A 25,831-nucleotide genomic window follows, 5' to 3' on the forward strand; every position below is an offset into this window, starting at 1 on the left:
TACACAAAATACAGTTAACTTTTATTTATTCTTCCAGCTGCTTGTCCAGTCTTTTCAGCAAGTTCACAAAATAATCTAACTTTTGGTATTACTTCTAGCACAATGGATGCTACGCATGCAGATGAACAAAGTCTCGACTCTTAAGTTTGCATTTCAAGGACTGTCAGAGAATCATGCACTGATGGGGAACAGTAAATACAGGCTTATTACATTCTCTCAGTTAAAATCATGACAGAGTAGAACTGAGGCTCTTCAACATGGTTGTAACACTGCCATTTTTCTCCTGTATGTTGCAGTCATAAATCACACGAACCAGCACCTTTTAACTGTGTTTTTCACAAAATAGAAAAGCAAGAGCTGGAAGTCTAGTGCTTTCTCAGCTGTCCATAATAGATATTATCATAAAACAGGAGATAACATAGTTAACTCTGACCTATTAGATTACACCTCCTGTGGCTAACTTAAATTGCTCCAATATATTTTTTATCTGATATAAAATTATTCAAACCAGCTCTCGTTTCTGATTTAGTACTTCCACGCAATCTTCCTTCCAAACAGAAGAGCTCACCCATTTCCATGTCTTTCCTGCTGATGCCTCACCTGTAATGCTAATCCCCACAGAACAGTTCTCTGAGACCACCAGAAGAGCTCCATAAACCATCACGTGCATCAAAGTGTGCAGGATGACTTTGAAATAAAGAACAAGTTCATCAAATTCAAGGAAAATGCCTTTATTCTAACCTGAAAACTGAAAGATGTGCAGGTTTTATCTCACACAGAAACACTTCAGTCTCTCAATTCTTCTACTTAACCTTTTTTTTGCCAAACACTACCAGTTGTAGGATGAGGTAAAATTAAACTGAAAGCACTGGCTCATTTCCACGTATGTTAGTGAAAAGTTGGTATGGCGTTACGGAGTAACATAAAGAATTGTTGACTGAGGCTTTTTCTGTCTTCAAAGTCCTCCTTTACACAGTTTGTAGACCATGTAGACCTCAGTAAGAAAGCAGTCCTTTGTCCAGAATACTTAGGCTGGGATGAAGGCAGCATTTTTGGTTGAAAATGCACATTACTTCTGAAGAGCAGAACTTCTGAAACATGTTGCAATGCTGGCCTTTGAAAGCATCAGGGTAAGCTCTGAAAAGATTTTAAAAGTACCTGAGCCCCTCAGGCAATTCGATATAGAGCAAACACCGTGTTCATGGGAATGGTCAGTGTGACACAGAATCAAATACAGTGCTATAAATCTACAGATTTGACTCAAGGGTGCTTCCTTTTTTCCTTGAATGTACCAGAGATGGTTTCTATGGGATTTTGAATGTTGTGAGAACAAATGCTTTTCACTAGCCATCCTCCTTCTCCCTTCCCATTCACAAGAGTTAGCTTATTCCCAAGTATGTGTGACTCTTCGATTTTTACCTGAAGAAATACAGATCTGAGATTGTCCCAACATATCAAAGTCTATTTTCAGTCATTTAAGGCTGTTCAGTTACAGTTTTGCTCAGCACATAAAACCATTGCCCACATCTGCTCTATGTCTTGGTTTGCATACAAAAGCCTAATGCAATGCCTCCACAGGGAGAATTCAGCTCAGACCTTTGGAGCTGTTTACAGCCCTCAGATAATGCAGCAAGTCACATGGAGATGGGTCGCAGGACAGAACACGTCCCCCTTTGCAGTAACGCCTTTGATTTTGTTTGCAGCTTAACTTCCAGCCAAGAACTTCAGTATTAAACTACAATTTTGCCTATAAAATAGCTAAAAATACCTGTAGTTTCTAGAGGCAACTTATTTGCATAATTTTTAATTATTAAGCATCACTGCTCAGAACCCATCTACATCCCCTAGGTGGACATTCCACTGGAATGCGCTCATTTAAATATAAAATAACAAGTTTTAGAAAGGGTAGGAGAACAGTGCCAATCAGTTAATTGGATGGGGTTCCATTATATGAGTGGACAGTGGTGATAAGGTGAACAATTTGAAATTAAATGTTCTTCAGTTCCACTGTATCATCCGCATAACATTCATTTGGTTCCTTATATTTAGCAGAAGTAGGGCACATTTTCCATGCGCCATTTAAGCAACACAGACTGTTAATTTCATTCCTTACTGGAAAGCCCCCATGTCTATTTATGGATTAATTTGGGAAGTGACACGGTGACTGCTAGCCCTAACTGGTGCGTCTGACACAAGCACGAAAGAAAGGATGAATAGGTGGAATTTTGTATTTGGCATTTCAGAGTTAGGGGAGGTAATGCTTCCAGTTATATACACTTAAAATTATTTCTGAGAAAACACTGAGATTAGGCATTAAGCTAAATATATATAACCCCACGTTAATTCATCAGTTACTTTCCAAGACGTATTTCATTCATTTGTCAAAAGTTTGCTTCTTAGCAGTATTTATCTTACTTGGAAAAATTACAGGTCTTCGGAAGAGCATTATTTTGTTATACTGATTGATAGAACGAGCTCTTTGAGCATTTGTACTGGAGCACTAGAACTTTTTCATAAAAGCAAAGGGAGTTCATTAGAAAAACACTGAAAGTGTGCAACTGGAAATAAAAACAAAGCATAAAAGCACAGCATTTAATATAAGATGAGCTTTCAACTGAAACATAAAAAAACCTTCCAAAACCCTGCCATATTAATATCAGACCCACTTGAAAGGCACTGAGAATTGAACTGTGCAACTCATATCCATACCTGTGAGAATAACAACCACAGTGAGATGCAAACAGCCAAGGCAGAATATGGCACTGTACAGTCCATTAGGCATTTCTGGTATATACGGCAGTACTATATTTTCTTAGGATAAGCTGGAAATGTTAACTCCAATTAAATGGACAAATCTCACAATATTTTGGTAGAAAAAAAATCCAATTAACACCATCTGAAGATAAGCAAACAAGGCATAACATATAGGACATTGTTGGCACAAGAAAACGTTACCACATCAAAACACATACTTTTAAATTTAATCCAGTAGATACATAAAGGAATGGCGGAGGCAGAGGCAAATGGAATCAATGAATGTAAAATTTTTGAGCGTGCTAGCTGAGGTCATTGTTTCATAAATCAGGCAAAACATGAAGCTATCAAAACTATTGAGGAGGCCAGAAAGTATCAAGCCAGTCCAGCCCATTTCCAGGAATACTTGAGTGCTGACATGCATAGATGGAAGAATCTGTCCAGTATCATCTCAATGCCCGAGGTTACCTAAAGCTTTCCATTAGCGAATGCAGCCTCCTGGAACTGAGGGACAAATGTTTTGAAATATGCCCTGGTGAAAAAAAAAAAGAAAATTCAAGATTAGGAAGGAGTATGTGGTATATGTATGTAGCCAAGGTTTTAACACAGACAAGCATAAAGTTATTGTGTTCAGCCCATTATTATCTCATAAATGGGTTCTGCTTTTCTTGCAATATTTTAGTATGCAGTAGACACACATACTTCACCTTTCTAGATCCAGCACTACTTCTTTCTTCAGTGGCCTTAGCACTAACAAGTTGCCACACCTCTTAATGTGGTCAACATTAGCGACTCGTAACTGCCAGAATGGTCTGATCCAGTGTCCATACTTCATCCAGAGCAAAGTTCCAGAAATAAACCCTTTTATGCACTGCAAAATATACCTCTGAATGGCTTAGAAGTGAGAAACACTTAGGAGAGTCAAAAGTGTTGTTACCACAGCCTGCAGCATTTCATATCAGAGATTTTTGATACAATTGACATTCACCGTATTTCTTGGATAACAATGTTATTTTTACGTTAAAGAAAACTTCACATATGGCAACAAAGGTCCAAAGACAGCCAAAGCAATGAGCTGCAAAATCACGAGAATGTATGGAGAAGATAAGCACTTTGTCTCTCTACAGAACCCTTGACGCAATACAGAGTCATTATTGATATAAGATACAGAGAATAAACACTAACACTCTGGATGAACTGTAATTCCATTCATTAAACACTGAAACTTGTAATATTATTCTGTAAATTAAGATGTGCTGTGTGTATTTTGGATCTCAGCATACCTTCTTTACAAAGAGCTGAGTGACTCGTATATCTGTAAAATGAGCTGACCCAAAGTATCCAAAACTGAGTTTGAATTGTACCTTTGAGTTTATTCCCACCAGAATACTCAGCTGTGTACTGAACACATCACGTGAGCTTCCAAGATACCCTTTGCTTCGCAAGTTACATTAGAAACTGCTTCATCATGCTGTCTTTGCTTTTTGCCTGCTACTTTCCTCACTGAACTTTCTCTACTTCATCGCTTTGTTTTCTGTTTGTGTCACTGATCTTCATAACTTTCTATGCAAGAAGACCCTACTCCTGTTTTTATCACCAAAAACGAACAATCTAACCTGAGAACAGCTGCAGCCACATTCATTATGTTACCAGATTCTCTGCTTATATACCTCCTGAAGTAATCATATGCTGAATGTCTTCACTGTCAATCATGATCTGTATTTTATGATTTGTGTCGAAGGTTTGGCAATCACTGAACACCAGTAATACCTCCTTACATCTGAAAATGTTGCAAGATCACAAAATAGAACATTTCCCTCTCTTTGTGACGCTGTGCCTGGCAGATTAATTAAAAAAAAAAAAATAGCTACAGTCAGCTTTTGTACAAAAGCTGTAAACACACACGAGACGCCGTCCAAAGGTTAAGAGAGCAATATAAAGTAGAAGCATTTCTGGACTGAGGAGTCGAGGCCAGGAATGGAAAAGAAATGAGAGGCAACCAGTACACACATTTTATAGCATACACAGATTGTTCTGGGTATTTATAGAACACGCTTTGATTTATTGAATCGAAGTTCAAAAAGTGGCCTTCATAAATTATGCCCACAAAAGTGGCTGTTTGTACTGGCACATGCATACATAAAGCAGCTAAAGAGGTACATTAATAATTTGATTTTAGGAGTTGAGTGCAAATTCTCTATTTGTGTTTTTACAAAATACATTTGACAATATACAAAATAGCCTCTGTATGGTCTGATCAACACTTCATCATGTTGCCAGCTCAAGTAGCATCACTTGCACGTTGTTAACCACAGGATCTATCATCCTTTTATTTCTCCTTGCACTATCTGTCCTAACATTTAACTACATTTCCTCCGTTTGCTTATTTTAAGTAGCTTCTTCCTTCCCCTTTGATAGCTTCTTTGCAGACTCTTTTTCCAAGCACGAGCTCTTCTCACTGACTTGGTAAATGTTACTTAAAATTTCCCTCTTACATTTTCCTAAACTGTAAAAATTCTTAATCATTAAATGGAAATAAGCAGTATTTTTCCTAACTTTTATTTCTTTTCTGAAACATATCTTTTATAACATTTCAGTGCTTTGCATTAACACCACATTTACCATGTTATATTTCAATCACCTTTCTCCTAGATACATTCCAAACATGAATATCACAGACAGCCTCCCACACCATCATTATCTACACCAGTATCCTTTCTGTCTGCTGCTTCCTGCGGTAAAGCCTGTACCCTTTGGTGCAATACTAAATCAAACACCTCCTTATATTCCCATCAAACGTACTACGTCAAGGAGAATGTTATTTCACTGGTAGTTCATATGAGCTTCTCAGAGATGTTATATATACTGCAAAAATCACTTCAGTACTTCATAATTTGTAAATGTCTATTTTTTTCTTTCTGTACTTTAAAGCACACGGTCGAGTCTGTCCTTATTTTTTGTGATCTTTCCCAGACTGAAATAAGTGTAACACCAAATGTTTTGCCAGGATGCATTCCTCCACTGCTGCCCCTCTCCATGTTACAGACATATCACAGATTTTGTATAAAAGGTTTGGGTAACTCTGGTTCATCACAGACGCAAAGGAAAAAGATCCTGCAAAGAAGTCCAAAAGTACAATATAATTGATACAATTACATTAGCTGCAGTGTTTTTAATCACCTGAAGAGCAAAGAAGGGGAAATAGGAGAAGGTAGGTTAAACTGCTTTGATGTTTGTAATGGTTACATACAGGGAGGGAATAGCAAATGTTAGAGAGCATACAAAATTAACAAGGCTTATTTTGAGTATGCTTGAAGGAGTGGAACAGGCAGCAGGGACACTACTTGCTATTAGAATTCACTGGACATTTTCCTTTTAAACTGTGGGGCTTTTTCAATGGAAAACTACAGTTTTGCCCAGCAGAGTGCCTTTCTGTGGAAATGCTGACATTTCATCAGAATAAGAAGGAAAAGAATGAGGTGCTTTGGTTTGGATTGATCTGCGAAGAGACGTCCTGGTTGTGGAACTAAAAGCCTAAACATTCCGTCAGTTTGATATTAACCTGCTTATCTGTGGTACAGCAAATCACAGATGATGCATCTAGTTACACAGACAAGGCCATGTGTGCAGGGAGTCAGAAATATAAACATCTTAGCAGAAGTAATCTCTTCTAAGGACCCTGTCCATGGCAAGAATGATGGGATAAGTCACTGGTATTTCTGCTTCCAGCAGGCATTGTGCTACTGCTATAGCAGGTATACTCACGCTTCAACTGCATTTTCTTTGTATTTTTGAAGCAACATTTTTTTAAGGGCTTTTTCTTTTAATCTTAAGTTTGGGACAAAACCTTATACTAAAATATTTTTATTTGATGACATTTTTTGTCAACTACAGAAACTACTGGTAAGTAGGAAGAGAACAAAAACCTCTTACTGGCTGACAATGGCCAAGTTTCATTTACCAACCAACTGCTGCTGAGGTCAAAGTGTACACACATGTCCACAGGGACAGGATGCTGATGGGGACATATTATTTTACATTACATGAAATTACTTTTTAAAAATGCAAGACTTTTTCCTAAAGGACAATAACAGACTGGATGGCAAGGGCCTCTTTCACATGGACTACTATTCCTTCCCTTAACATTTAAGCTTCCAGATGATAAAAACACTTACAATTTTTCTCTTGTGCATACAGGCACAGAGAAACTCAGTGCAAACATGAACTTAGGAAAAGATTCATTCCTCATATCTTATTCATATAAACATATTCACATAAATTTACACCCTCAATGACTTTCTTCTGTGCCACATCACAGGAATCCACATACCAATCTCTCTCTTTTTTTTGTGTGTTTCAGACTTGATGCTGTGAGATACTTTTAAGCGTCTCTGAAGGTTTTCAAAATTGCTATTTTTACATCCACTTGCTAACTTCATCATCTGTAGACAACAGCTATTAAATACGGTTCAGTAATTTGGGTACCTACTGAATGACACTGAAGATGGAGAAAACAAGCTTTGCTCCTTGTTCTGTTATTTTTCTACACTGTCCCATTTGGCAGAAATCAGCTTTTCATCAATGCTTTTTCTCCTTTATGGGAAACACTGAGTTCCTTCTCTCTCCTCCTTCACTCCACCATGTTCTCAGTGGGTCTGTGTTACAGTGACCTTACACCAAGCTAAGAACAACTGCATAAAACGTTCCTTCAAGCACACAGAAACTGGTTTGCACCAACTACACAGATATTCTATATGTGAGTGTTGAGTACAATGGCTCTGCATCGCTCTCATAATGGTTTAGATCTTAGCTTAACCAGTGTTTAAAGAGTTGCTTTCTTTTAAGCCTAGAGTGTGTGCCAATCTTCATACTCATACAGGCACACGTCTAACTCTTTGTTGAGTGTCTCAGTGTAAGAATCCTTTGTTTTTTGTCTATTTGTTTTTGTTCCCTCAAATGGTCATTTGCCAAGTTCAAGGTAGCAACTTACGGGCTTTCTATGGAAATTTTTCTTCAGCACTCCACAAGACAACAAATTTTGCTGTACTTAACAACTATATGCACTTGATATAGTACATTGAATTTCAGGTGCTGTGCTCAAGGACATCTGTTGAGAGTAAAGCACTTACCTTTTCTTCACCTTATTATCCAGTAAAAAGAAAGTCTGGCTATTGTAAATGGTAAGTATCTAAAAGAAGGTAGAATTGGATCACTTGTTGTTTACATGTTTTCTAGTGATATAAAACACTAACAAGGTCTCCAGAAGCCCAAATAGATTGGTGCATGTCTAAATCTAAGAGTATGGGCTTGCAGTGCTTAAGACATACTTGACTCAGAATTTACATCACTTTTGTGAAAATTCATTCTAACAGTATTGTTTTTCCAGAGTAACTTAATGCTGAATTTTAAAAATTTTGTTGGAAGAAAACCTTCACTGATCATTTGATAACACCCTTTGTCTTCAGAGTCCTGTACTACAATCTTCCTCAAAGATTTGAAGCTATGCAGTTGTGATCTCCCATCAAACACCTCACATAGTTTTACAGTGAAAGCATTCTGCCACTGGAATGCACTTCTTTCCTTCTGCTATTGTCTTTGTTTTACTGGTGTTACGGCCAACTATTCAACAGTGCTCTTATTACTGACTGTTACGCAATAATGGCAAAAGAGTCACCTAGGTGTTTCTTTTAAAACCTCCAAGTGGGAAATTGTGAGTAGAACACAGATTCAAACTGTGAAGAAAAAAAAAAGCATGCAAAATGCCATACCACTGAAATTTCTGCTTTTTGTGTCTGGGACAAGGATGTTCATCATGGGGTGATGAATCATCTTCCTAAGTCATTCACAAAATAGACGCCTCTTAAACTCCTCCTTTTTAAATTGTGCTAAGTTTTCCAGCAATCTGGTCTCAAATTCATCCATGCTAGCAGTACCTGCACTCGTGTATCTTACATGTTTCAACTCAGGCTGTGCAAATTTCAAGTGCCTTTTCCATTAAGAAATGATTTGAAGAAAGGAAGGTATGAGGGAAGGAAGTAATCTCGATTGTCCATATCAATTAGACTCAGCTGTACAGTAGTGCTGACTACCATCAGCACAGTGTATTTTGTCCTTGTACATTCTTCACTTGAAATTGAAAGCCTCTGATTGAAAATCCTGATCTTTTCATAAAGATACATGGCCTGCTATTACTTTCTCTCACCATACCATGTGCATGTATTGCATCACCTCTCATCAGAAGGCTGCCTCAAGTTGTTGTACTGGGAGCGGGGGGTGGGTTTCCATTATTGGTTTTAAGAATAAACTTTTCAAGCTAATATATCTAATTAGGGGCATGTACTCTATAGTTATGTGGACCTTGGAACAGTTGTACACAACCCTTTTGGGTATTCTGGAATTGGATCTGTGGCAAGGACACCTTTCTCCTCAGCACTGCTCCTTGGTCTCCTTTAGCTGGGGAGATTAACAGTGAGTTTATGTTAGGATATTCTACAAAAGCAATTACTTATCCTGGGACTGAGGAGAGGACTAAATTACACCCCTTTCAGCTGTATTAGATACTTAGATAGCTTAGACTCCCAGGCAATTACCTCAGCTACTGCCCATTTCTTTTAGAGGAGATGCAACTTTATGATTTGCATAATTTTGCATCTCATATTTCTTTCCTCCTGCACCATAGAGGAACTGCTGCAAGACATCTACAAGTTTCTTCAAAGCCACAGAAACCTGACAGAAAATAAATCCCGTCCAAAGACAAGTGATCTCCATAAATTAGTTAGAACAGCATCGCTGTACCCTCTTCCAACTGAATTAGGTGAAAACAGGAACTAAGATGGGCGTAGGTCAGAGTAAGGGACAGCCTGAGGCTCAGTGATGTCTTTGACCTATTCCTCCCAGACTAGTATTATTATGCTGACACTTTGCAATAAAATCTTATTATATAAATTATTTCAACAGCACAGCCGTATTAGAATTATAAAAGAATTTCTCCAGGCTTTATCAACGTCACCTGATTATTCACTTTTTGAAGTACAAAGTGCTTGCATGGAGTATAAATACATATGTAGCGTGCCTTTGTGTTCTTATATTCCTGTTGCAACTTGTTCTGACACAATGAAAACTTGTTTTGAAAATACTGAACACCTACAACAATCCTTTCTGGGTGCCAGACAACAGGATTTGTCCTCCCGTGACTACACAGGCACAGCCAGCTGGTTTGTTTCACGGAGCCTCTAATAATTAATCTCCCATGCAGAATATATTTACCACAACTCTCCGAATGGTACAATTTGGTGTTCTGTTTATAACAGGAAACAGTCAAAGTTGCTCATACTTTTTTTCTCTTTTTTAAATGCTCTCTTTCTAAATTCCGTTTGTCAGCAGCTATCCAATTCAACACCATCAGTACTAATTAACAAAAGGAACTTAAATTAATAAATTGCTACTCTAATTTCACTAGTGGAATTTAGGTCATATTTCATATGAGTGCTCATTACATCCTTAACTTTACATGAGTGGTTATACTTATCCTTCTGCATCTCTATGGCTTTCATTTAACAATGACTGAAAAACAGCGCTGAAATCTTCTGCAAGACCAATCTTCTAATAGGCCTCATATCGGCATAGATTTTTGTCCTTTTAAACTCAGATGTGAGGCATTTCAGCATCTTTGCTATTTTTACTGCATACAATGCATTAAAAACATTTTAATTGGGCGAACCATGTTATGTTGTCTCTTTATTCACGGGCATTTACACAGCAATCCTCACAAGGGTAAAGACATACAAGCACTCAGAACAGATCAGCATAACTCAGTCTCCTTGCTTTCTTCTGACAATAGAGTAACAGATGATTAATTCTGTGCTAGACACTTTATGACAGTTATTAGAAGAAAACTGCTGTTAGAACAAATGATCTGACTCTGCAGATCCCAGATGCTAGAACAATTTAAGTGGAAAATACTTCCCAGCACAATGCTTTTTGGTTATGTAGTTTGAACCACACTCTAACAGGCAGACCCACAAAGTGGACACTCTCCATGTGGCAAAGGCTCAGTAACTAACAAAAGCCAGGCCCATGGCATGCACCAGACACCCAGAAGGCAACCGAAATTCTAAATCGTCATTTGAATATGAAAATCATCACTTTTCCAAGCACAGCTGTAGAACAATAAAGATACCTTCCAGGACTTCTTTATCACTTAAAATGTACGTAGTGATACAAGGCCTATCTTCATGTTTCTGAACCAAGCTTCTCGAAGCTGTGTTCTTCAGGTTGTGGTTTATAATTTCCTTACTTCGAAGCTTTATCTATAGCAAAGATTTTGCTTTTGTGTGAAACAATGCCTACAGTTCTTCACTTTATGCATCTCCAAAATCGGCAATGCCAAGCAAACATCTCAAGTGTTTATACAACAGCAAAACAATAGCTCTTAAATTACTGCTACTGTAATTGGCTAAACTCACAAAGATTTAGTGCACAATGCCATTATGCCGCTAGCAATTTTTTCCTGGGTGCCAAAAGAAATCATCAAATAATCTCTCTTCCTCTTCTTGTGTTCCTATCTTTATGCTTTTGTTCCCAGCCTTTTTCCTTTTGCACTAATTTCCCTACAAAGACTTGAGTAAATATCTATGACCACTTTTACCTGCCAATCTACACAAAAACACTGACTGCATTTAGTTTAATGGATAGGACAGTAATCAGGAACCAATAGAGCTGGAAGTCCACAGTGGGCCAAGTAACAAAATCTGTCAGAACTCGGGTTTTTAAGAAATATTGCTGCCTTCAGTGTGGGCTGTAATACTACATGACAGAAAATTGTCTGCAAAATTGAAAACAAAACGTGCAACCGAAAACATAACAGGAAATGGATGTAGTAGAACTAGTGAAACTAAGTATGTATGTGAAATTTAAACATTAAACTTCACTCCAGAATGCTGTTTTCTGTGTTTTACTAGCAATACCTTTCTCCTTCAGGACTTCTTTTTGGAGTTATTGTCATTTTTAATTCAAATTGCATAGAAAGGTGCAGGAAATAGTTATATTTAGACATATTTTTCAATGGTTTGCTGATTACAGAAATAACAGGTGGCTTTACTCCTTATGAAGCAAACAGAGATTAAAAAAAATAAATGGTCCTACATTCCATTTGTATCTCTGTTCCAAAAGATTATGATATTGATTTTATAAATAAAGTCAAGAATTCAGTGTAGCTCTGCTAAAAGAAATAAGACAACTTTGCTGCCTAACAGCATGAAGGAAAACAAATGTAGACAATCTGCTCAAATAACAAAACAGCCATAAATATAACAACCTGACTGAAGGCAAATATGTAAAGGAAGGGAATTTGAGGGAACTGCTGCGGAGACAGCACTGCAGATCATTATGTAGACTGGCAATTAATGTTTAATGTAGAGAAACAGTGTAAGTAGGGCTGCCACTTTGCAAAAGATAACTTTGGTTCCAAGAATATCCATGTTCTCAAAGGCTTGGACCTTTACTGACAATTAGAGAAGGAAATTAAAGCTACTGGAGACGATCAGCTGACTTCAGTATCAAAACATGCAGGCTGTTTTGAATCACATGGAAATCAAGAGTTTGAGTTTTATTCTCTTGCAGGTTTCTGATACAGATGTGTGTGAATTTACACAAGCACACTGCACAGAAATACCCCACAGACACAGCAGCTCTAAGTGTCCCAAAACAGATACAGCAAAAAGAAACTCTAAAATAGTTTCATCAATGCCTTCTGCTCAACAGTTCAAGAGATAAACACTTCCTTCACCTTCTCCACAATGTACATAAATAGACTTGCTTCAGTCAGATGAAGGCTTGTGGTCTTAGATCATAGCAACTGTGCTTCTGCTTTCTGAACTTCCCTCAGGGCTAACTCAGTGCTCAGGATACCGAGTATCTGTGGAGACAGGAGCACTGGAATCTTTCTGTCACAGCACAGCCACCCCATTTCCTTGTCCCTGGATCATGAGAATGATATTCCAAGGACATCACGGAAAAAATCAACTTCATATAGTCTTTTTAAATACAGTACTAATTCATGAGAAATTTCCAGTCGCTGTGTGACAGCCTGCTCTATTTTTCCTGTTTGCTGAAGTGCCACAGCCTTATTTTTCCACTTCAGGTAAAGGTTAACTTCTTAAAGAGATATCGTTTACTTAAGACTCTTCCTATTTCCTCCTATACAGGTTATGCAAGTGCATACTGAACTATACTGATGCAGAACTATTTTTTACTAAATTATTTAGTAGATTTGGAGGCCAGATGGAACTAAGAACCTCTTGTAAGGGCACGTGAAGAATGAGATGAAATGAGGGGGAAAAGCAGAAACAATATAAGAAGTAGTAGAGAACAGAAAAATCTGGGCAACACCACACTCAGGAGTGAGGCTTGCAAGGCAAGATGACAAACATCGATTCAAGAAGAGAGGAGATCACAGAAATAATAATATAACCTGAGTGATCCTTAAGAAATTATTGAATCCCTTACTTGTACTTCAGAGGCAGAGATGAAAGATTACACCACAGATCCATCTGTAACAAGTCTGACAACAAGCATCCCCAAAACCAAAGTTTGCTAGCAGGTGAAAGTAGTGATTTCATCATGCCGTCCTCTCTGCTTTGCCAGATCGCTTATCAAAGGGGGGCGAAGGCAACATACCAAAACATAGGAGAACCTTCCCTGGATATTCATTAAGACAACTCAGTCAGAAGGAAAGTGAGATGCCATACAGCTGTGATTATAAAAAACATGTTAAAGAAGCTATTTCTCTTCCCTTCTCTGTTTGTAAGATATGTGCTTGCCTACTGGAAGCAAGATACAGTTCTCCAAAGGTTACAGATCTCTCCAAATGGGGAAAACAGCAACAAACTCTACACTTTTGTGTAAAAGCAGAATAATGCAGACTAAAATTGAATGTGAGTGAAGGACAAACGAGCTGACCCCCTCCAAATAAAACTTGTCAAGTAGTACAAAAGCCATTCAAAAAATAACAAGAATGCTTAGAAGAAACGAAGTCACAAAGAATAAATGAAACTTTTTGCATCCAAGTTCACCATGAAGGTGCTCAAAAAGACTGCTACACCAGAATAGTTCTTTATAAGGGACATACTGAAAGATTTGACTCATGCAGAAATGACAGCCAAAAAGGTAAAGAACAAATCAACAAAACACACACCCGCAAATCAGCAGGCACAGATGATATTCACACCCAAGTGTTCTGAAGAAACTCAAGTGTGAGAAAGTTAAACGTTCAAATAACTTATAACCTCCTGTTTAAAACAGCTTGGTACCGGAGAAGTGTGATGTCAATTAAAAAAAGGTCTGAGCTAAGGGGAGCTGTGGACTAGTAAATGTCATGTCTGTGCCTTACAAATTGGTAGGAACTATTTTAAGAAACTATAAAATTATAAAAAGCCTAGACGTAGTGGAATTGAATAAATACGATATATTGGGTAGGAGTTTAACTTGTGCTTCACAGATCTCTTATCTTCTAAAGGCATGAAAAACACGTGGACAAGAAAGAGCCCAATGATGAACGGTGCCTGGCTTTCCAACAGGTATTTGAGAAAAGTTTTTCAGTAGTGTTTGAAAAACCGAATTACCAGAGCAGGAGAAAAGATAAATAGCAAGTCAAGATAAGTAAGAAAAAAGATAGGAATGAATGATGAGTACTGTTAGGGTGAAGATACCTGAGAACTGTGCTAGAAGTAGGTGTTTTGACCTCTATTGCTCAACATATTCCCACACAATCTGCAAAAATGAGCAAAAGAAGATGGCAAAGTTTGCTAATTCAATCAGAGGAAGAAAAATGACAATCCGTTATGAGAAGCTGCAGATGGTTCATACTGTAATGGGAGACTAGACCATAAAATATCAAGCAAAATTTCAGTACCAACAGGTAGATATGCAAGGAAAAAACTCTTAATTTTACATACACACAGAACAAGGGCTTTGAAGTGCAGGTAATAGTGATCTCGGTGTTAAAACATCAGCATAAGCTCAGCACAAAGGAAAGCAAATAGAATAAATAGCAAACCAGACAATATGACTACATCACCATTCAAATATATGATGAACATGCTGTGATTAACATGCAGTCTCCTATCACAGAAAGAATACAATAAATAGTAAAAGTATAAGGATTATGAAGGTAATCAGAAATATTGGCAGTTTTCTTTCCGTAGAAGGAAAGAGTGAGCAGACTAGGAGAACCTGTGACATATGAGGTGTGAAAAGGCTCATGAGATCATGATTTATTGGGGAGATCAGTAGAGATTAACTTTTTTTGCTCCCTTTTTAGATACAAGAGTTAGGGAGTAACAACCAGACCTACCAGGAGGTAGGAATGCAAGAAGTTGACAGAACTGTTTCTTCACAGAAAATCTTGCTGATCTGTGCAATCCCTTTCCACTGAATTGTTCCAAGATGATAAAGAGCCTGGAGCATCTCCCATACAAGGAATGGCTAAGTAGCCTGGGTCTGTTCAGCCTGGGGAAAAGAAGACTGAGAGGGGACCTGATTAATGTTTATAAATATCTCAAGGGAGGTGGGAGGCAAATGGGTGAGACCAGGCTCTTCTTGGTGGTACACAGCAAGAGGAGAAGGAGCAATGGCCTAAAACTTGGACATAGGAAGTTCCGTTGAAGAACTTCTTTATGGTGAGAGTGACAGAGCACTGGAACAGGTTGCTCAGAGAGGCTGTGGAATCTTCTTTTATGGAGAAGTTCAAGATCTGTCTGGATGCCTGCCTATGTAATCTATCGTAGGGTACCTGTTTCAGTAGGGGGTTGGATTGCATGATCTCTTGAGGTCCCTTCCAGCCCCTGCAATTCTGTGAAATTCATGATGTTAACAATTTACTTGGGTTCAAAAAACTTATAGACAAACAGAAGAAAAACTAAGTGGGGCTATGAAAAAGAGATATACCAACTCTGGATGTAGAAATCCTTAAATATGCTAGAATATATGAGGAAAATATCACTACATGCTTTTCCATGCACTTCCACAAGCATCTTCTATTGGCTATTGACAGAAACATGGTCCTAGGTTAACTGGATGTTGAGTTCGACTTAGTATGAACGTTCTTTGTGTTTAGCAATAGCACAGCAATTACAAATACTATTCAAAAGAGGATAAGGCTCACATATTATTTTTACTTAGTTATTTACTTTGTAATTGATGAAGTAGCAGTATTTATCTGGGCTATTAAACCCCTCCTTCCAGAATGATGTATTTCTTTCTACCCTTTTTTCTAAAGGAGGGTATTTTTGGTATCAGGTCCTAAATATAACTCCTGGATCTAACACAGATTTAGCAGCTTTGATAAGTACATAAAGAAGCTCTCTGAAGAAGATAAATCAGCTGGTTGGTCATAGTATTTCTAGAACAGCACTCAACCCTGGTTATCTACAAACCACGTACATTGTTTTCCAACAAGTTGCTGTTATTTTCCACTTTTTTTCCAAGCAAACTCCTCCAATCTATTCTGTGCAATTCTCAACACACAAGGAATCCTAATACGTATCAAAGCATAAGTACGTACAGTTCATATCCACATACATGTAACATTTATATGAAAACAGAAAAATTACTTCTATGCACTGCCTATAGTAGCTATACTCTTCATCTTCAAATCACTGTTTTTCTTTTCCCACAGTCAAAGCTTTAATGAGAAGTGACCAGAAACAAACACCCAAGCCCTTCTCTGTCTTGGCTGAAATCCACATAATGCATGACAGCACTGAAGATCCCTGGCAGGCACCTGTCAGAAACTAACATACCATATCTTAAGAGTCAGACTTAATTATCCAAGGAGACATTTAAGGAAAAGTACATGAAAAATATGACTCAATAAGTGTGACTATCGTGTGTATGCACTGTACAGTGCAGAGTACGCAGAGGAAAATGTAAAAATAAAATAATATCCTGGAAAAATTCTAATTAAATGCTCTATTAATTATTATTTGTCTTTTTTATCTTGCAACCAAAATCACATCACTATTAAGGTTTGCTGGTAAATCAACTCTGGATGTGTTACAAGGACTAGTGCAACCATTAAGTATTATAACATAATACAATCTTCTCCATTTGCCTTCATGCTTTTCATTTATAATTCCGATCAGCTGACACTGCCACAGAAAATAAGACTTTTGATTTAATGGTCTATGAAATCAAATTAACTTCTCTGTAAACTTCACATGGCTGGGTCAACACATCTCTTCTTGCTACGGCTGTCACACCATATTGGCCCTATTGTATTCTGAAAAAGAGTCCACCTGAGGCAACAAAATGTCTACCCTGCTGGATTTCAGGCAAGGAAATCACTTTTGTACATTTTTAATGCAAGACTCTATTGAAAACAAAAAAAATTAAACAAGTGACCCAGCTCAGCTTCTAACCTTTTAGTTTACACGCCATTGCTCTTTTCTGTAGAGAATCCTCATGTTTCAGACATGAAAACACAAACAAAAGCACAGTGAAGGATAGGTCCCCTATGTGTTGTGCTTCCTTTTCCTCCTCTTTTTTTTTTTTTTTTTCCCCTCTAAACTTTATTTTAAGGTAAAATGCAACAGAACCAAAGACAAGGAAAAAGCTTTCTGCGCAGAGCATACATGAATGCCAATAAGTTTATTTTTGGAAATCCACTCTTTAAAAATCCCTAATGTGCATGAAACAATCATGTAATACATGCAAATAAAATGTATTATGTTTACAAATAAGCAAGGAAAATACTGAAATATAAAATGAATAATAACAAATGATTTACTACCTTAATTATACCTATCAAGCAGAGATTACAAAAATGATGCAATGTTTACATGTAAACTTCATACAGTGAGATCCAAGGCATTGTAGGTAGAGAACAATACTTTCAAAGGAAAGAGAAACCTGTTACTTTAACAAAATGCGAGATGTATCCACTGATATTCCATTTAAATGGGGAAGAATTCTCAATTAAAAATGGATGAGTTAAGAAACAAGTGAATATCACTTAAAAACAATATTAGGGCACTCAAAATATACTGAATGCAACAGCAAACCTTTGACATATTACAACTGAGTTTGTCTAAACAACTACATGAGGATGGGCCCTTAGGCCCCTAAATTGTCCCCTGTATTCAAATATTCTTTTATTAGACTAAAAAGATATACTTCCTCTCCATACAAGGGAACATTAATGCTTAAAGCAAACACATCTCAGCCAAATAGCTACTAGCATCTTCACATAACACACATCTTCTCATGTTATGATATTCAAGGAAAAGCTATTGATGAGGATGAAAATGCTATGGCCCAGTGCCCCAGCTTGACACTTAGTGATCATAGCATGGTTGTGGTGAGCATGAACTAGAGCTGCAGCAGCGCTGATGATGCATGCAAAGCTCATGCAAGATGCATCTGCATATAGACTTAAATTGCACTTGACCTTATGGCAAAGCAACAGCCAACATACATATGAGAATACTTGAGCCCTTTCAAGCTTTTACCCTTGCAGAGCATTGAGTGATATGTAGATTTAACACCAAAAGCTGAGAACACCAATGAATGGCCAGTGACAATAATGTCATTCAGAAAACAGTTTTGTCAGCCAAGCTAAGAAAAAGAATCTGAGCCCTGAGAATGACTTCTTATTGTGATACCACATTATTGTTTTCCACCTCTTGCTATTTTTAATGATGTGTAGGTGGGTTTATGTAGGATAAAAGAGTAAACTGAGTCCTAACTTGCTCTCCCTGAACTGTAACCTAGGTCTACAGAGCAGAACTAGGTCGGACAGAAATTGGGCCAGAGTGCATCTTAAGAACTGAACTTAATTTGTATAAACAAACAGGCTTTATTTACTGTATTCCTTCATAAAATCCCAGGCTTCGAGTCTGCATGCTTTTTAAAGGCTCCATTTATGTGCACTTGAATGCCTATTTAAGCAAAAAACAAGAGAGCTTTCCCATGGAAACCACACAGAGATGTTTTACTTCACACGTACACCACAAACAAGGCTGCTAACTTTCCATAATTTACTGTATTTTCTTAGGCTTGCTATTGTATTTTAGGACAAAATCTTTTGGAGAAGCTGCTTACGCAGGAGGCCACAGCCATATAAACAAATGACCTTTAAGAGGCAGAGCCTGAGATGGGAACTGGGAGGAAATGGTATCTTGGCAGCCTATAAGAGAATCTTAGTATTTTTCGTTTCGCTGTTTCTAGCTGGAGAAACAGGTTAAATTTTAGTGTTCAATTGAGAAATGAGAAATCAGGAGGCATTTGCAATCACACTATTTAACCAGGACGTGATTCGTTTCCTAGAATTAAATCAAGCCAGAGGGCAATCCCTTGGCATAGACAATAGCAAGCTTCAATCACCAGACACTCTCTCTTAGTGAGAAATCTAAGCCAGGAGCCTCAAAGGAGTCAGGTGCCTCTTAGGCCTAAAAACTGCCTAAGAGACAGAGAAACTCAATCACATGAAGTTTATCAGACAAGCAAAAATTGGTCCAATTATGTCTGAATGAAGATGAGCACTTTTTTCTATGATTCTGTGAGAATAAAAAAAGATTCTGCTAAAGCTGATATTCTGATTTGAGAATTTGCCTTTTAGATTTAGGTGATAAGTGTCTAAGAATGCATACAGTCTACAACTATATGTATACTTTTTAGGGTAATAATTTTGCCCTTACTTGTAATTACTACTGATTGTCTCAGGGCTACAGTAAAGGGTTAAGTCCTAACTTCAAAAGAGATGCCTACATCTGCTCAGGGGCCATGAAGATAAGCAAGGATACCGAGACTTTCAAGTTTAGCCCCTGAGTTGAAGGAACCGGATGGGCTCACCTGTTGGAAAAACAAAACAAAACTGGGAGAAAGCTGGGCACAGAATCAATGTCCCTTTGGCATGAACTTCTGACAGCTCTGCCCACGAATAAGCAGGCTGCCTGCAGCTGCTGAAATCAGAGGCAGGGTTTGCCAACCAAGGATGTGGAAATCTCTGTGAGATTGGTGGTGCTTCTACACCCTACAAAACAATGTGGTCTACATGCCTCAGAACATGACTGGACAGCTAATGAACGCAGCTGCTACACCAGCAAGCAAAACCTTAACAGCGTCTTAGGCTGCAGTGAGGAAAATAGTGTAAAATGACCACTCAAGTGACTGAGAATAAGGGTGGAGAATTTGGTCAGACTCCAGAACATCAAGTGGAAGGTCCAGTGGCCCTGGAACAGTAGGGCTAGAAAGATAAACAGAGTTATTTTGTCCCAAAGGATGCCAAGCACTTGAGTAACCATTCAGCTGAGAGGGAAAGACTACATATTAAGTGAAACCTAATGAACAGACAGCACTTAAAAGCACAAAAAAGTTTTCCTTGATTTATCCAGGGCTAAATTTACTTCAGCTGAGCTTTAGGAGGCTGCGTCATATATTCTTCTTTTTTTTACTGGGGATGAATTGAGTTGGTGTTTGAACTATATGTTTAATTAGAACACTTTCCCATATACACCTACATATATTCCCATATACTCGGTCTGTAACGCAGCTATGACAAAAATAAAATAGAATGAAAAAATCTTTGTTTGTGATGAAACACGCTTATCTATTCTAAGAAGCCCCAGAAAATATTTTAGACAATATTTACATAAGTACTAAATTGTGTTAAAAATATTTCTTAAAATATGCTAACACGCATTATAACATCATAGTTTTCCTGCTGTAGTTTTATTTCTGGTACTTGCTCAGGATTCACTAGCTGTTCCTGCAAGCAAAGCGCTTTTAACTAGAGCAGCTTCTCCGTCTCTTTGCAGCTCAGTGATGGTTATTTCAGACACTGCAGCATGCTTTCTTCCCCCGCTTCTCATCATCTTTCTCAGATTATGTACCCAGTACAAAGCTTAAATGGAAAGGCTCAAACGTAAGAGCGAATAACCTCAAAAAATGTACATGTGATAGTAAGTGTACACATTTAGTGCTTCTAAAAGTACTGTTATAGTACTTCTAAATTTCAAGTGCAGGGCAGAGAAGTCCATTTGTACACACCCACTCATAAATGAATGCACTTAGCAGACAGAACATAGATACTTGTAAGCTTCCAGATGCAAAATAAGTGCATCTTTTTGACTATACAATCAAGCATTTCTGCAGTACAAAAACAAGCCACACTGATGCTTCCAGTTACTGTTTCTTTTCCTTCAAAACAAAATACACATAGTGTTCTGCTAGGAAAAAAAAAAAAAAAAGAAAGAAACAAATCACACTTGATCAAGAAATGGCTCTCCTAGACAATACGGTATTAAAACCAATTACTATCAAACTAAAAAGTTTCTACTACAATGCATCAAAATCCAAAATTGGATGTCACTTGATGTTCTCCATACAATTAAAATTAGAAAATCTGCAAATGCTTCAGTCATTTATTATTTGCTTCCATCATTTCCAAATTACAATCAGTCTCTGACCATGCCATTCGTTTGATTTACTGAGCTTGAACTGTTTTCATTTGACTCTTATTGATGCATCTTTGCTAATTTAATTTAATCTTCTGATTGTCAGTCAAAACATTAACTTTGATATGCTTTATTATTTATACACTTTGAGGACTTCTGTGCTGACAATTGATAATCAGCTTGCTTAAATTTGTTGCTGTTGCTATATTTGTACATTTAGCAAAATCTAAATTCAGCAATAAGGCCACTACTGACATTTCTCCATCCAGGTGAAATCTCTTCAGCTTCTTTAAAAGACAGAAATAACACACAGCATGCAAAGGAAGCACTGCTGCCCACACAAACTTATCCTTGAAACAGAACCACTCTGGAGATGCTGTCCTGTCACGTTAAATTACAAGGGATACTAGGACCAAAGTGAGATTTACCCATGCTGAAATCAAGGCTTGCAGAAAAAACTGTAGAGGAAAAGCAGAAAACTAAAAACAAAGAAACAAAAAAAGAAGTCTTCAAACTTTCGGGTAACGTTCTCAAGTTCTGGCAGGACTGTCTACTATGCTGGATAACTGGTTTGCTCTATCTCCTTCTGTGCCTTTTTTTAAGAGCATATCTTTCAGGTTTTTCTTCCTCCCTCTTTCCATCTCACATGCTTCCCTCCAGGGTGCCCCATACACCAACACAAAACCAAGGCACTACTTTGACTGACTGCTATCATGCAGATTATCCTGCTGTAGGCTATCTTGTCTATTTGGATTGGAAGCTCTTTGGAGCAGAGACTGTCACTACTCTGTCTCTCTACAGTGCCTAGCAGAAGAGTCTTGTTTTGATCAGTCCACTAGAACTCGTGTTATAAGCATGATTAATAAGGTGTCTGTCTGGACTCATACAGGGGGAATACTAGGACTACAGTAGAACAAAAACAGCTTTAGCTTGCAGAATGATGGAAACATACAGTTACACCTGTGAAATTTCCATCACCGGAAGACCATGTAGCAGAACAGCAACCTGACTTACTTTGCTCTCTTGGCCATTTCATTGCCATCCCAGCGTGGGCTATACGGGTAGTTCTTCTGGGCCTGGGAGTACAGCTGCCCACTGTTAGTGAAGTGGTAGACGGACTGAAAGGTTAGGGTTGGCTGGTCTCGAGGAAAGTACAGGGGCAGGTCAACTGGAATAAAAAAAAAAAAAGAGGGTCATAAAAATATATACATTGTGTTACTCTTTGTTTGTTTGTTTTTTACAGGGAATATATCATTCTTTTCTATTGATTCAAAGGTGATAGAAAAGGACAAAGTGGTTACTGCTTCAAGCATATACTTCTGTAATTCTTTAAATTATGATTCCCTCATATTGCTTTACTAATACATTTCCACATAAAATATAGTTTAAAATTGGTTAGCCAGTGTATTTCTATGTTAATTATCTGCCTGAGACTTAAAGTGGTTAAGTGATTTGATAAAGGATGCAGAAAGATTCAGTCACGAGTTAAAACAGACCTCAATTTGCAGTCATCTGTTAGACAAAAAAAGCCCCACAAAACCAAAAACACACTGCAAAGTCATTAATACCAAAAATATCTCACTAAAAATAAAAATCAGAACCTTTTAGTTCCCTTTGCTTATCACCGTCTCATGATCCTCTTCCTCTGGCAGAACAATAAAATAGTCTGCAACAGTTTAATAACGAGGTTTGAAACTATTTTTTAGCTTAGCTTTTTCATTGTTGCATTTATGCTTAAGATTTCTTGGTCCACATTTAATTTCAGAAGGCTTTAGAAATGTGTAGTTCAAGTGAGTTATTCAACACTCCTTTACATTAGCATTCTAATCTAACACAAAAATTAACAGGTAAATGTGTATTTTTAAAGTTGTAGACTTCATTTAGAAAGTAGCTATGATTATACTCTGTTATCCTCCACGCTGCTATTCTGGAAATCACAACAGTGGAAAAATACTCCAATTGTGCAGCAGTTCCATGTAAGTCTTCGGCTGTTTTTCTTATTTGGCACAGCAATGAGTGAAATAAATTAGTAAGATTATAATTCATTCAAACAAACTTGGTTTCTGTGTTTGGTCTATTTGTCACTTTGTAGTCCTTAAAGAGAAGGAAAGAAACCCAAGTTACTAAAAAGGCAATAGCCGAAATAGGAACCAAAACAAGGAGCAGAATCACTACAAACAGAATTTTAAGAAAGAAAAAGGAACATGATAGGCCTGAACTCACTCACAGGCAGCACAGGATCTCCCCTCCAGTGCACTTGGTAATTCATCATTTTCTACTTTTAAAATACTTCATGGAACAGAGATTCCAGTGCTTCCTTTCAGATCACTGTTCATGGACTGAGATCAGCATAAGAAAAATTTCCCTCTTTTTAAGTTCCCTTCTATCATCCTACTAGTTCCTTCATTTTTTCTAACCGTGTCTGAATACTTGGATGCGCATCAGCCAAACCACAACTCCCTTTCCCCTAAGTTACTCTCCAAGCTCTGCAAGTAAATGAGTTCATAGTAATGAAGTACACGAAGCTGGGTGTGATATTCCAGCTGCAGTCTCAAAATAAAACAAATCACTTATGATCACACTGTTTGTGACCCGGTGCCTGAGCTACACGTGACAACTCCCCAAGCCCCGGTGACTCAGCTCACACAGCAGCTTCCAGCAGATATTTAAACAGTAATGACACGGGCAGAGTTCTGCTAATTTAAGGGCAGATCACTGATGTAACAAAGGTTAGACTCCAAGATTATTCTGTCAAATTCCTCTTTGTAACACGATTATTCAGTAATATCCCTGAAAAACACTGGCATATTGAGGCTGTCTACCAGTAAGCAAGATCTCTCCTCCCCTCACAGATGGGAAGTGCGTGTCTCAGAATCTCAAGGACTTCACCACAGAAAGAAAGAAATAGGAGGCGAAGCTCTCTGCTTTCACATGACAAATACACTCCTTCAGCTCTCACTGTTTCAACTCTGTTCCTCCAGTGCACCTTTTCCTTCTCAAGCACCAATTCCTCAAAGGAAAACCACTCTGTATGCTTGTGTTTTGTCACTGTGAGAAAGGAATAACAACGTTTAGTAGCACACACAAAGAATAATTTAGTCCTTCCATTTAACATTTTTTACGTGAGAATTTCTGACTTCATCATCTTTCCTTTGAAAAACTATGTCTATCTAAAGGGTGCAACAGCAGCATTTTTTACCTGATAGTTAAAATAGAAGGTTTGCACTTCAGAGAGAGCATCTAGCACTAGAAAAACTGTTTAAATGCATAATCAAGACATTGCTACCATAACAGAGAAAATTCCATTTGTTAGAAGCCTTTCATGCTTATAAATGAGTATAAATCCAACAGAGGTATCACCAAAATATAGAAGAAAAAAACTATTTCTTCTATTAACTGAAAGCTGTATAGGAATTTCCAGGAATCATTCACATTATAAACAGTTACATGAATTGATGTGATGGGTCAAGAGTGGGACAATGGGTTGATGGTTGGACTAGATGATCATAGTGGTCTTTTCCAACCCTAATGATTCTGTGATTTTATGATCATATAATCAATTTGGAATTAAAAACTTCACATCCCACATGATGCTAATAGCAGTATTAAAGTGGACTGCAAGCAGAGTTTTGAACAATTTGATCTGCCTTTGATTTGACTGCTTCGACCATTATTCACTATTCAAAATTGCCAAACACCCATTTTTTCTACCCCAAGTGGTTCTTTAATATAAGGTGTGAGCTGAGGCCAAACAAAGTAAAAAAAAACAAAAACCTGCCCCTAATTTTGGAACGCAACCACACCTAACAGACAAGTAAACAGGAAATAGCCTTGAGTTGTAAAGTACTATACGTATGTCAAGGTAGCCAGCTATTATTTCAGCAGTAGGAAATAAAGGCAAGAGCTTAATTCCGGCACAGTGGATGCAAGACCACTGACATTGCAAGGGTACAAAATGCTTGGATTTAGTGTTGCTATATTATATATAAAAAATAAGCAAATACCATTAACAATCAACGCTAGTAAGGTGCTCTGAAGATGAAGGGTGAAATTCTGCTCGTAGTCGCAATAACATCTTTATGAGGTGGCACATGCTGATAATGAAAATGTTTCTTTTAGTTTGGATATATACGATCTGACTCCAAACTTCTGCACTAATATAAAATAAGATCTGTCTCCGTGTGATACTTAACATGGCAAAGGTGAGAGTGATCAGAATTACATCTGACACAGCCTTTAGATTTCATCCTGAAAAATGTATCACAGTTAAAAACAACACACTACTTTTCTAAATCCACACCCAAGTGACAAAAACTATAAAAACATGCTTTGGTTTGACATGGTAGTTACTTAAGAACTACAAAAACGTATTCATGTTGAACACAAGTACTATTTCCAAATAACAGCTGACTCACAAAGTATCCTGGTGATATGTCTGCAGAAAATAAGCAGATGACTCATGTCTGCAAATTCCTGAAAGTACCAATAGACCCTTTGCTTAGTCATCTTTTGCTTGGATGCTGAGTTCATGAGCTCTGTAAACTATAATGAGGGATCGAGCTCTTAGTAGGACTCTCTCTCTCTCTTTTTCTCTCTTCTAAACAGTGCAAATTATCTCTCTAAAA

At 37.7% G+C, this 25,831-nt stretch overlaps 1 protein-coding gene across 4 annotated transcripts in view; it reads right to left on the reverse strand.

Annotated features, from left to right (window-relative positions):
• Positions 1-715: 715 nt before the first annotated feature.
• The window catches only part of BABAM2 (BRISC and BRCA1 A complex member 2), a 161,189-nt gene continuing 136,073 nt past the window's right edge, over positions 716-25,831 (reverse strand). For all 4 annotated transcript variants that reach the window (XM_090135185.1, XM_090135184.1, XM_031594460.2 and 1 more), the window contains 2 exons: positions 22,221-22,374; positions 716-3,286 (listed from right to left, as the gene is read on the reverse strand). In XM_090135185.1, coding sequence (XP_089991311.1) covers positions 3,223-3,286; positions 22,221-22,374 — 218 coding nt within the window. In that variant the 3' untranslated portion in view covers positions 716-3,222. The remainder of the gene's footprint in view (positions 3,287-22,220; positions 22,375-25,831) is intronic.

Source organism: Phasianus colchicus, chromosome 2 (genome assembly GCF_987193195.1).
Source record: "Phasianus colchicus chromosome 2, bPhaCol1.hap1.1, whole genome shotgun sequence".
In the NCBI taxonomy this organism is placed as follows: domain Eukaryota; kingdom Metazoa; phylum Chordata; class Aves; order Galliformes; family Phasianidae; genus Phasianus; species Phasianus colchicus.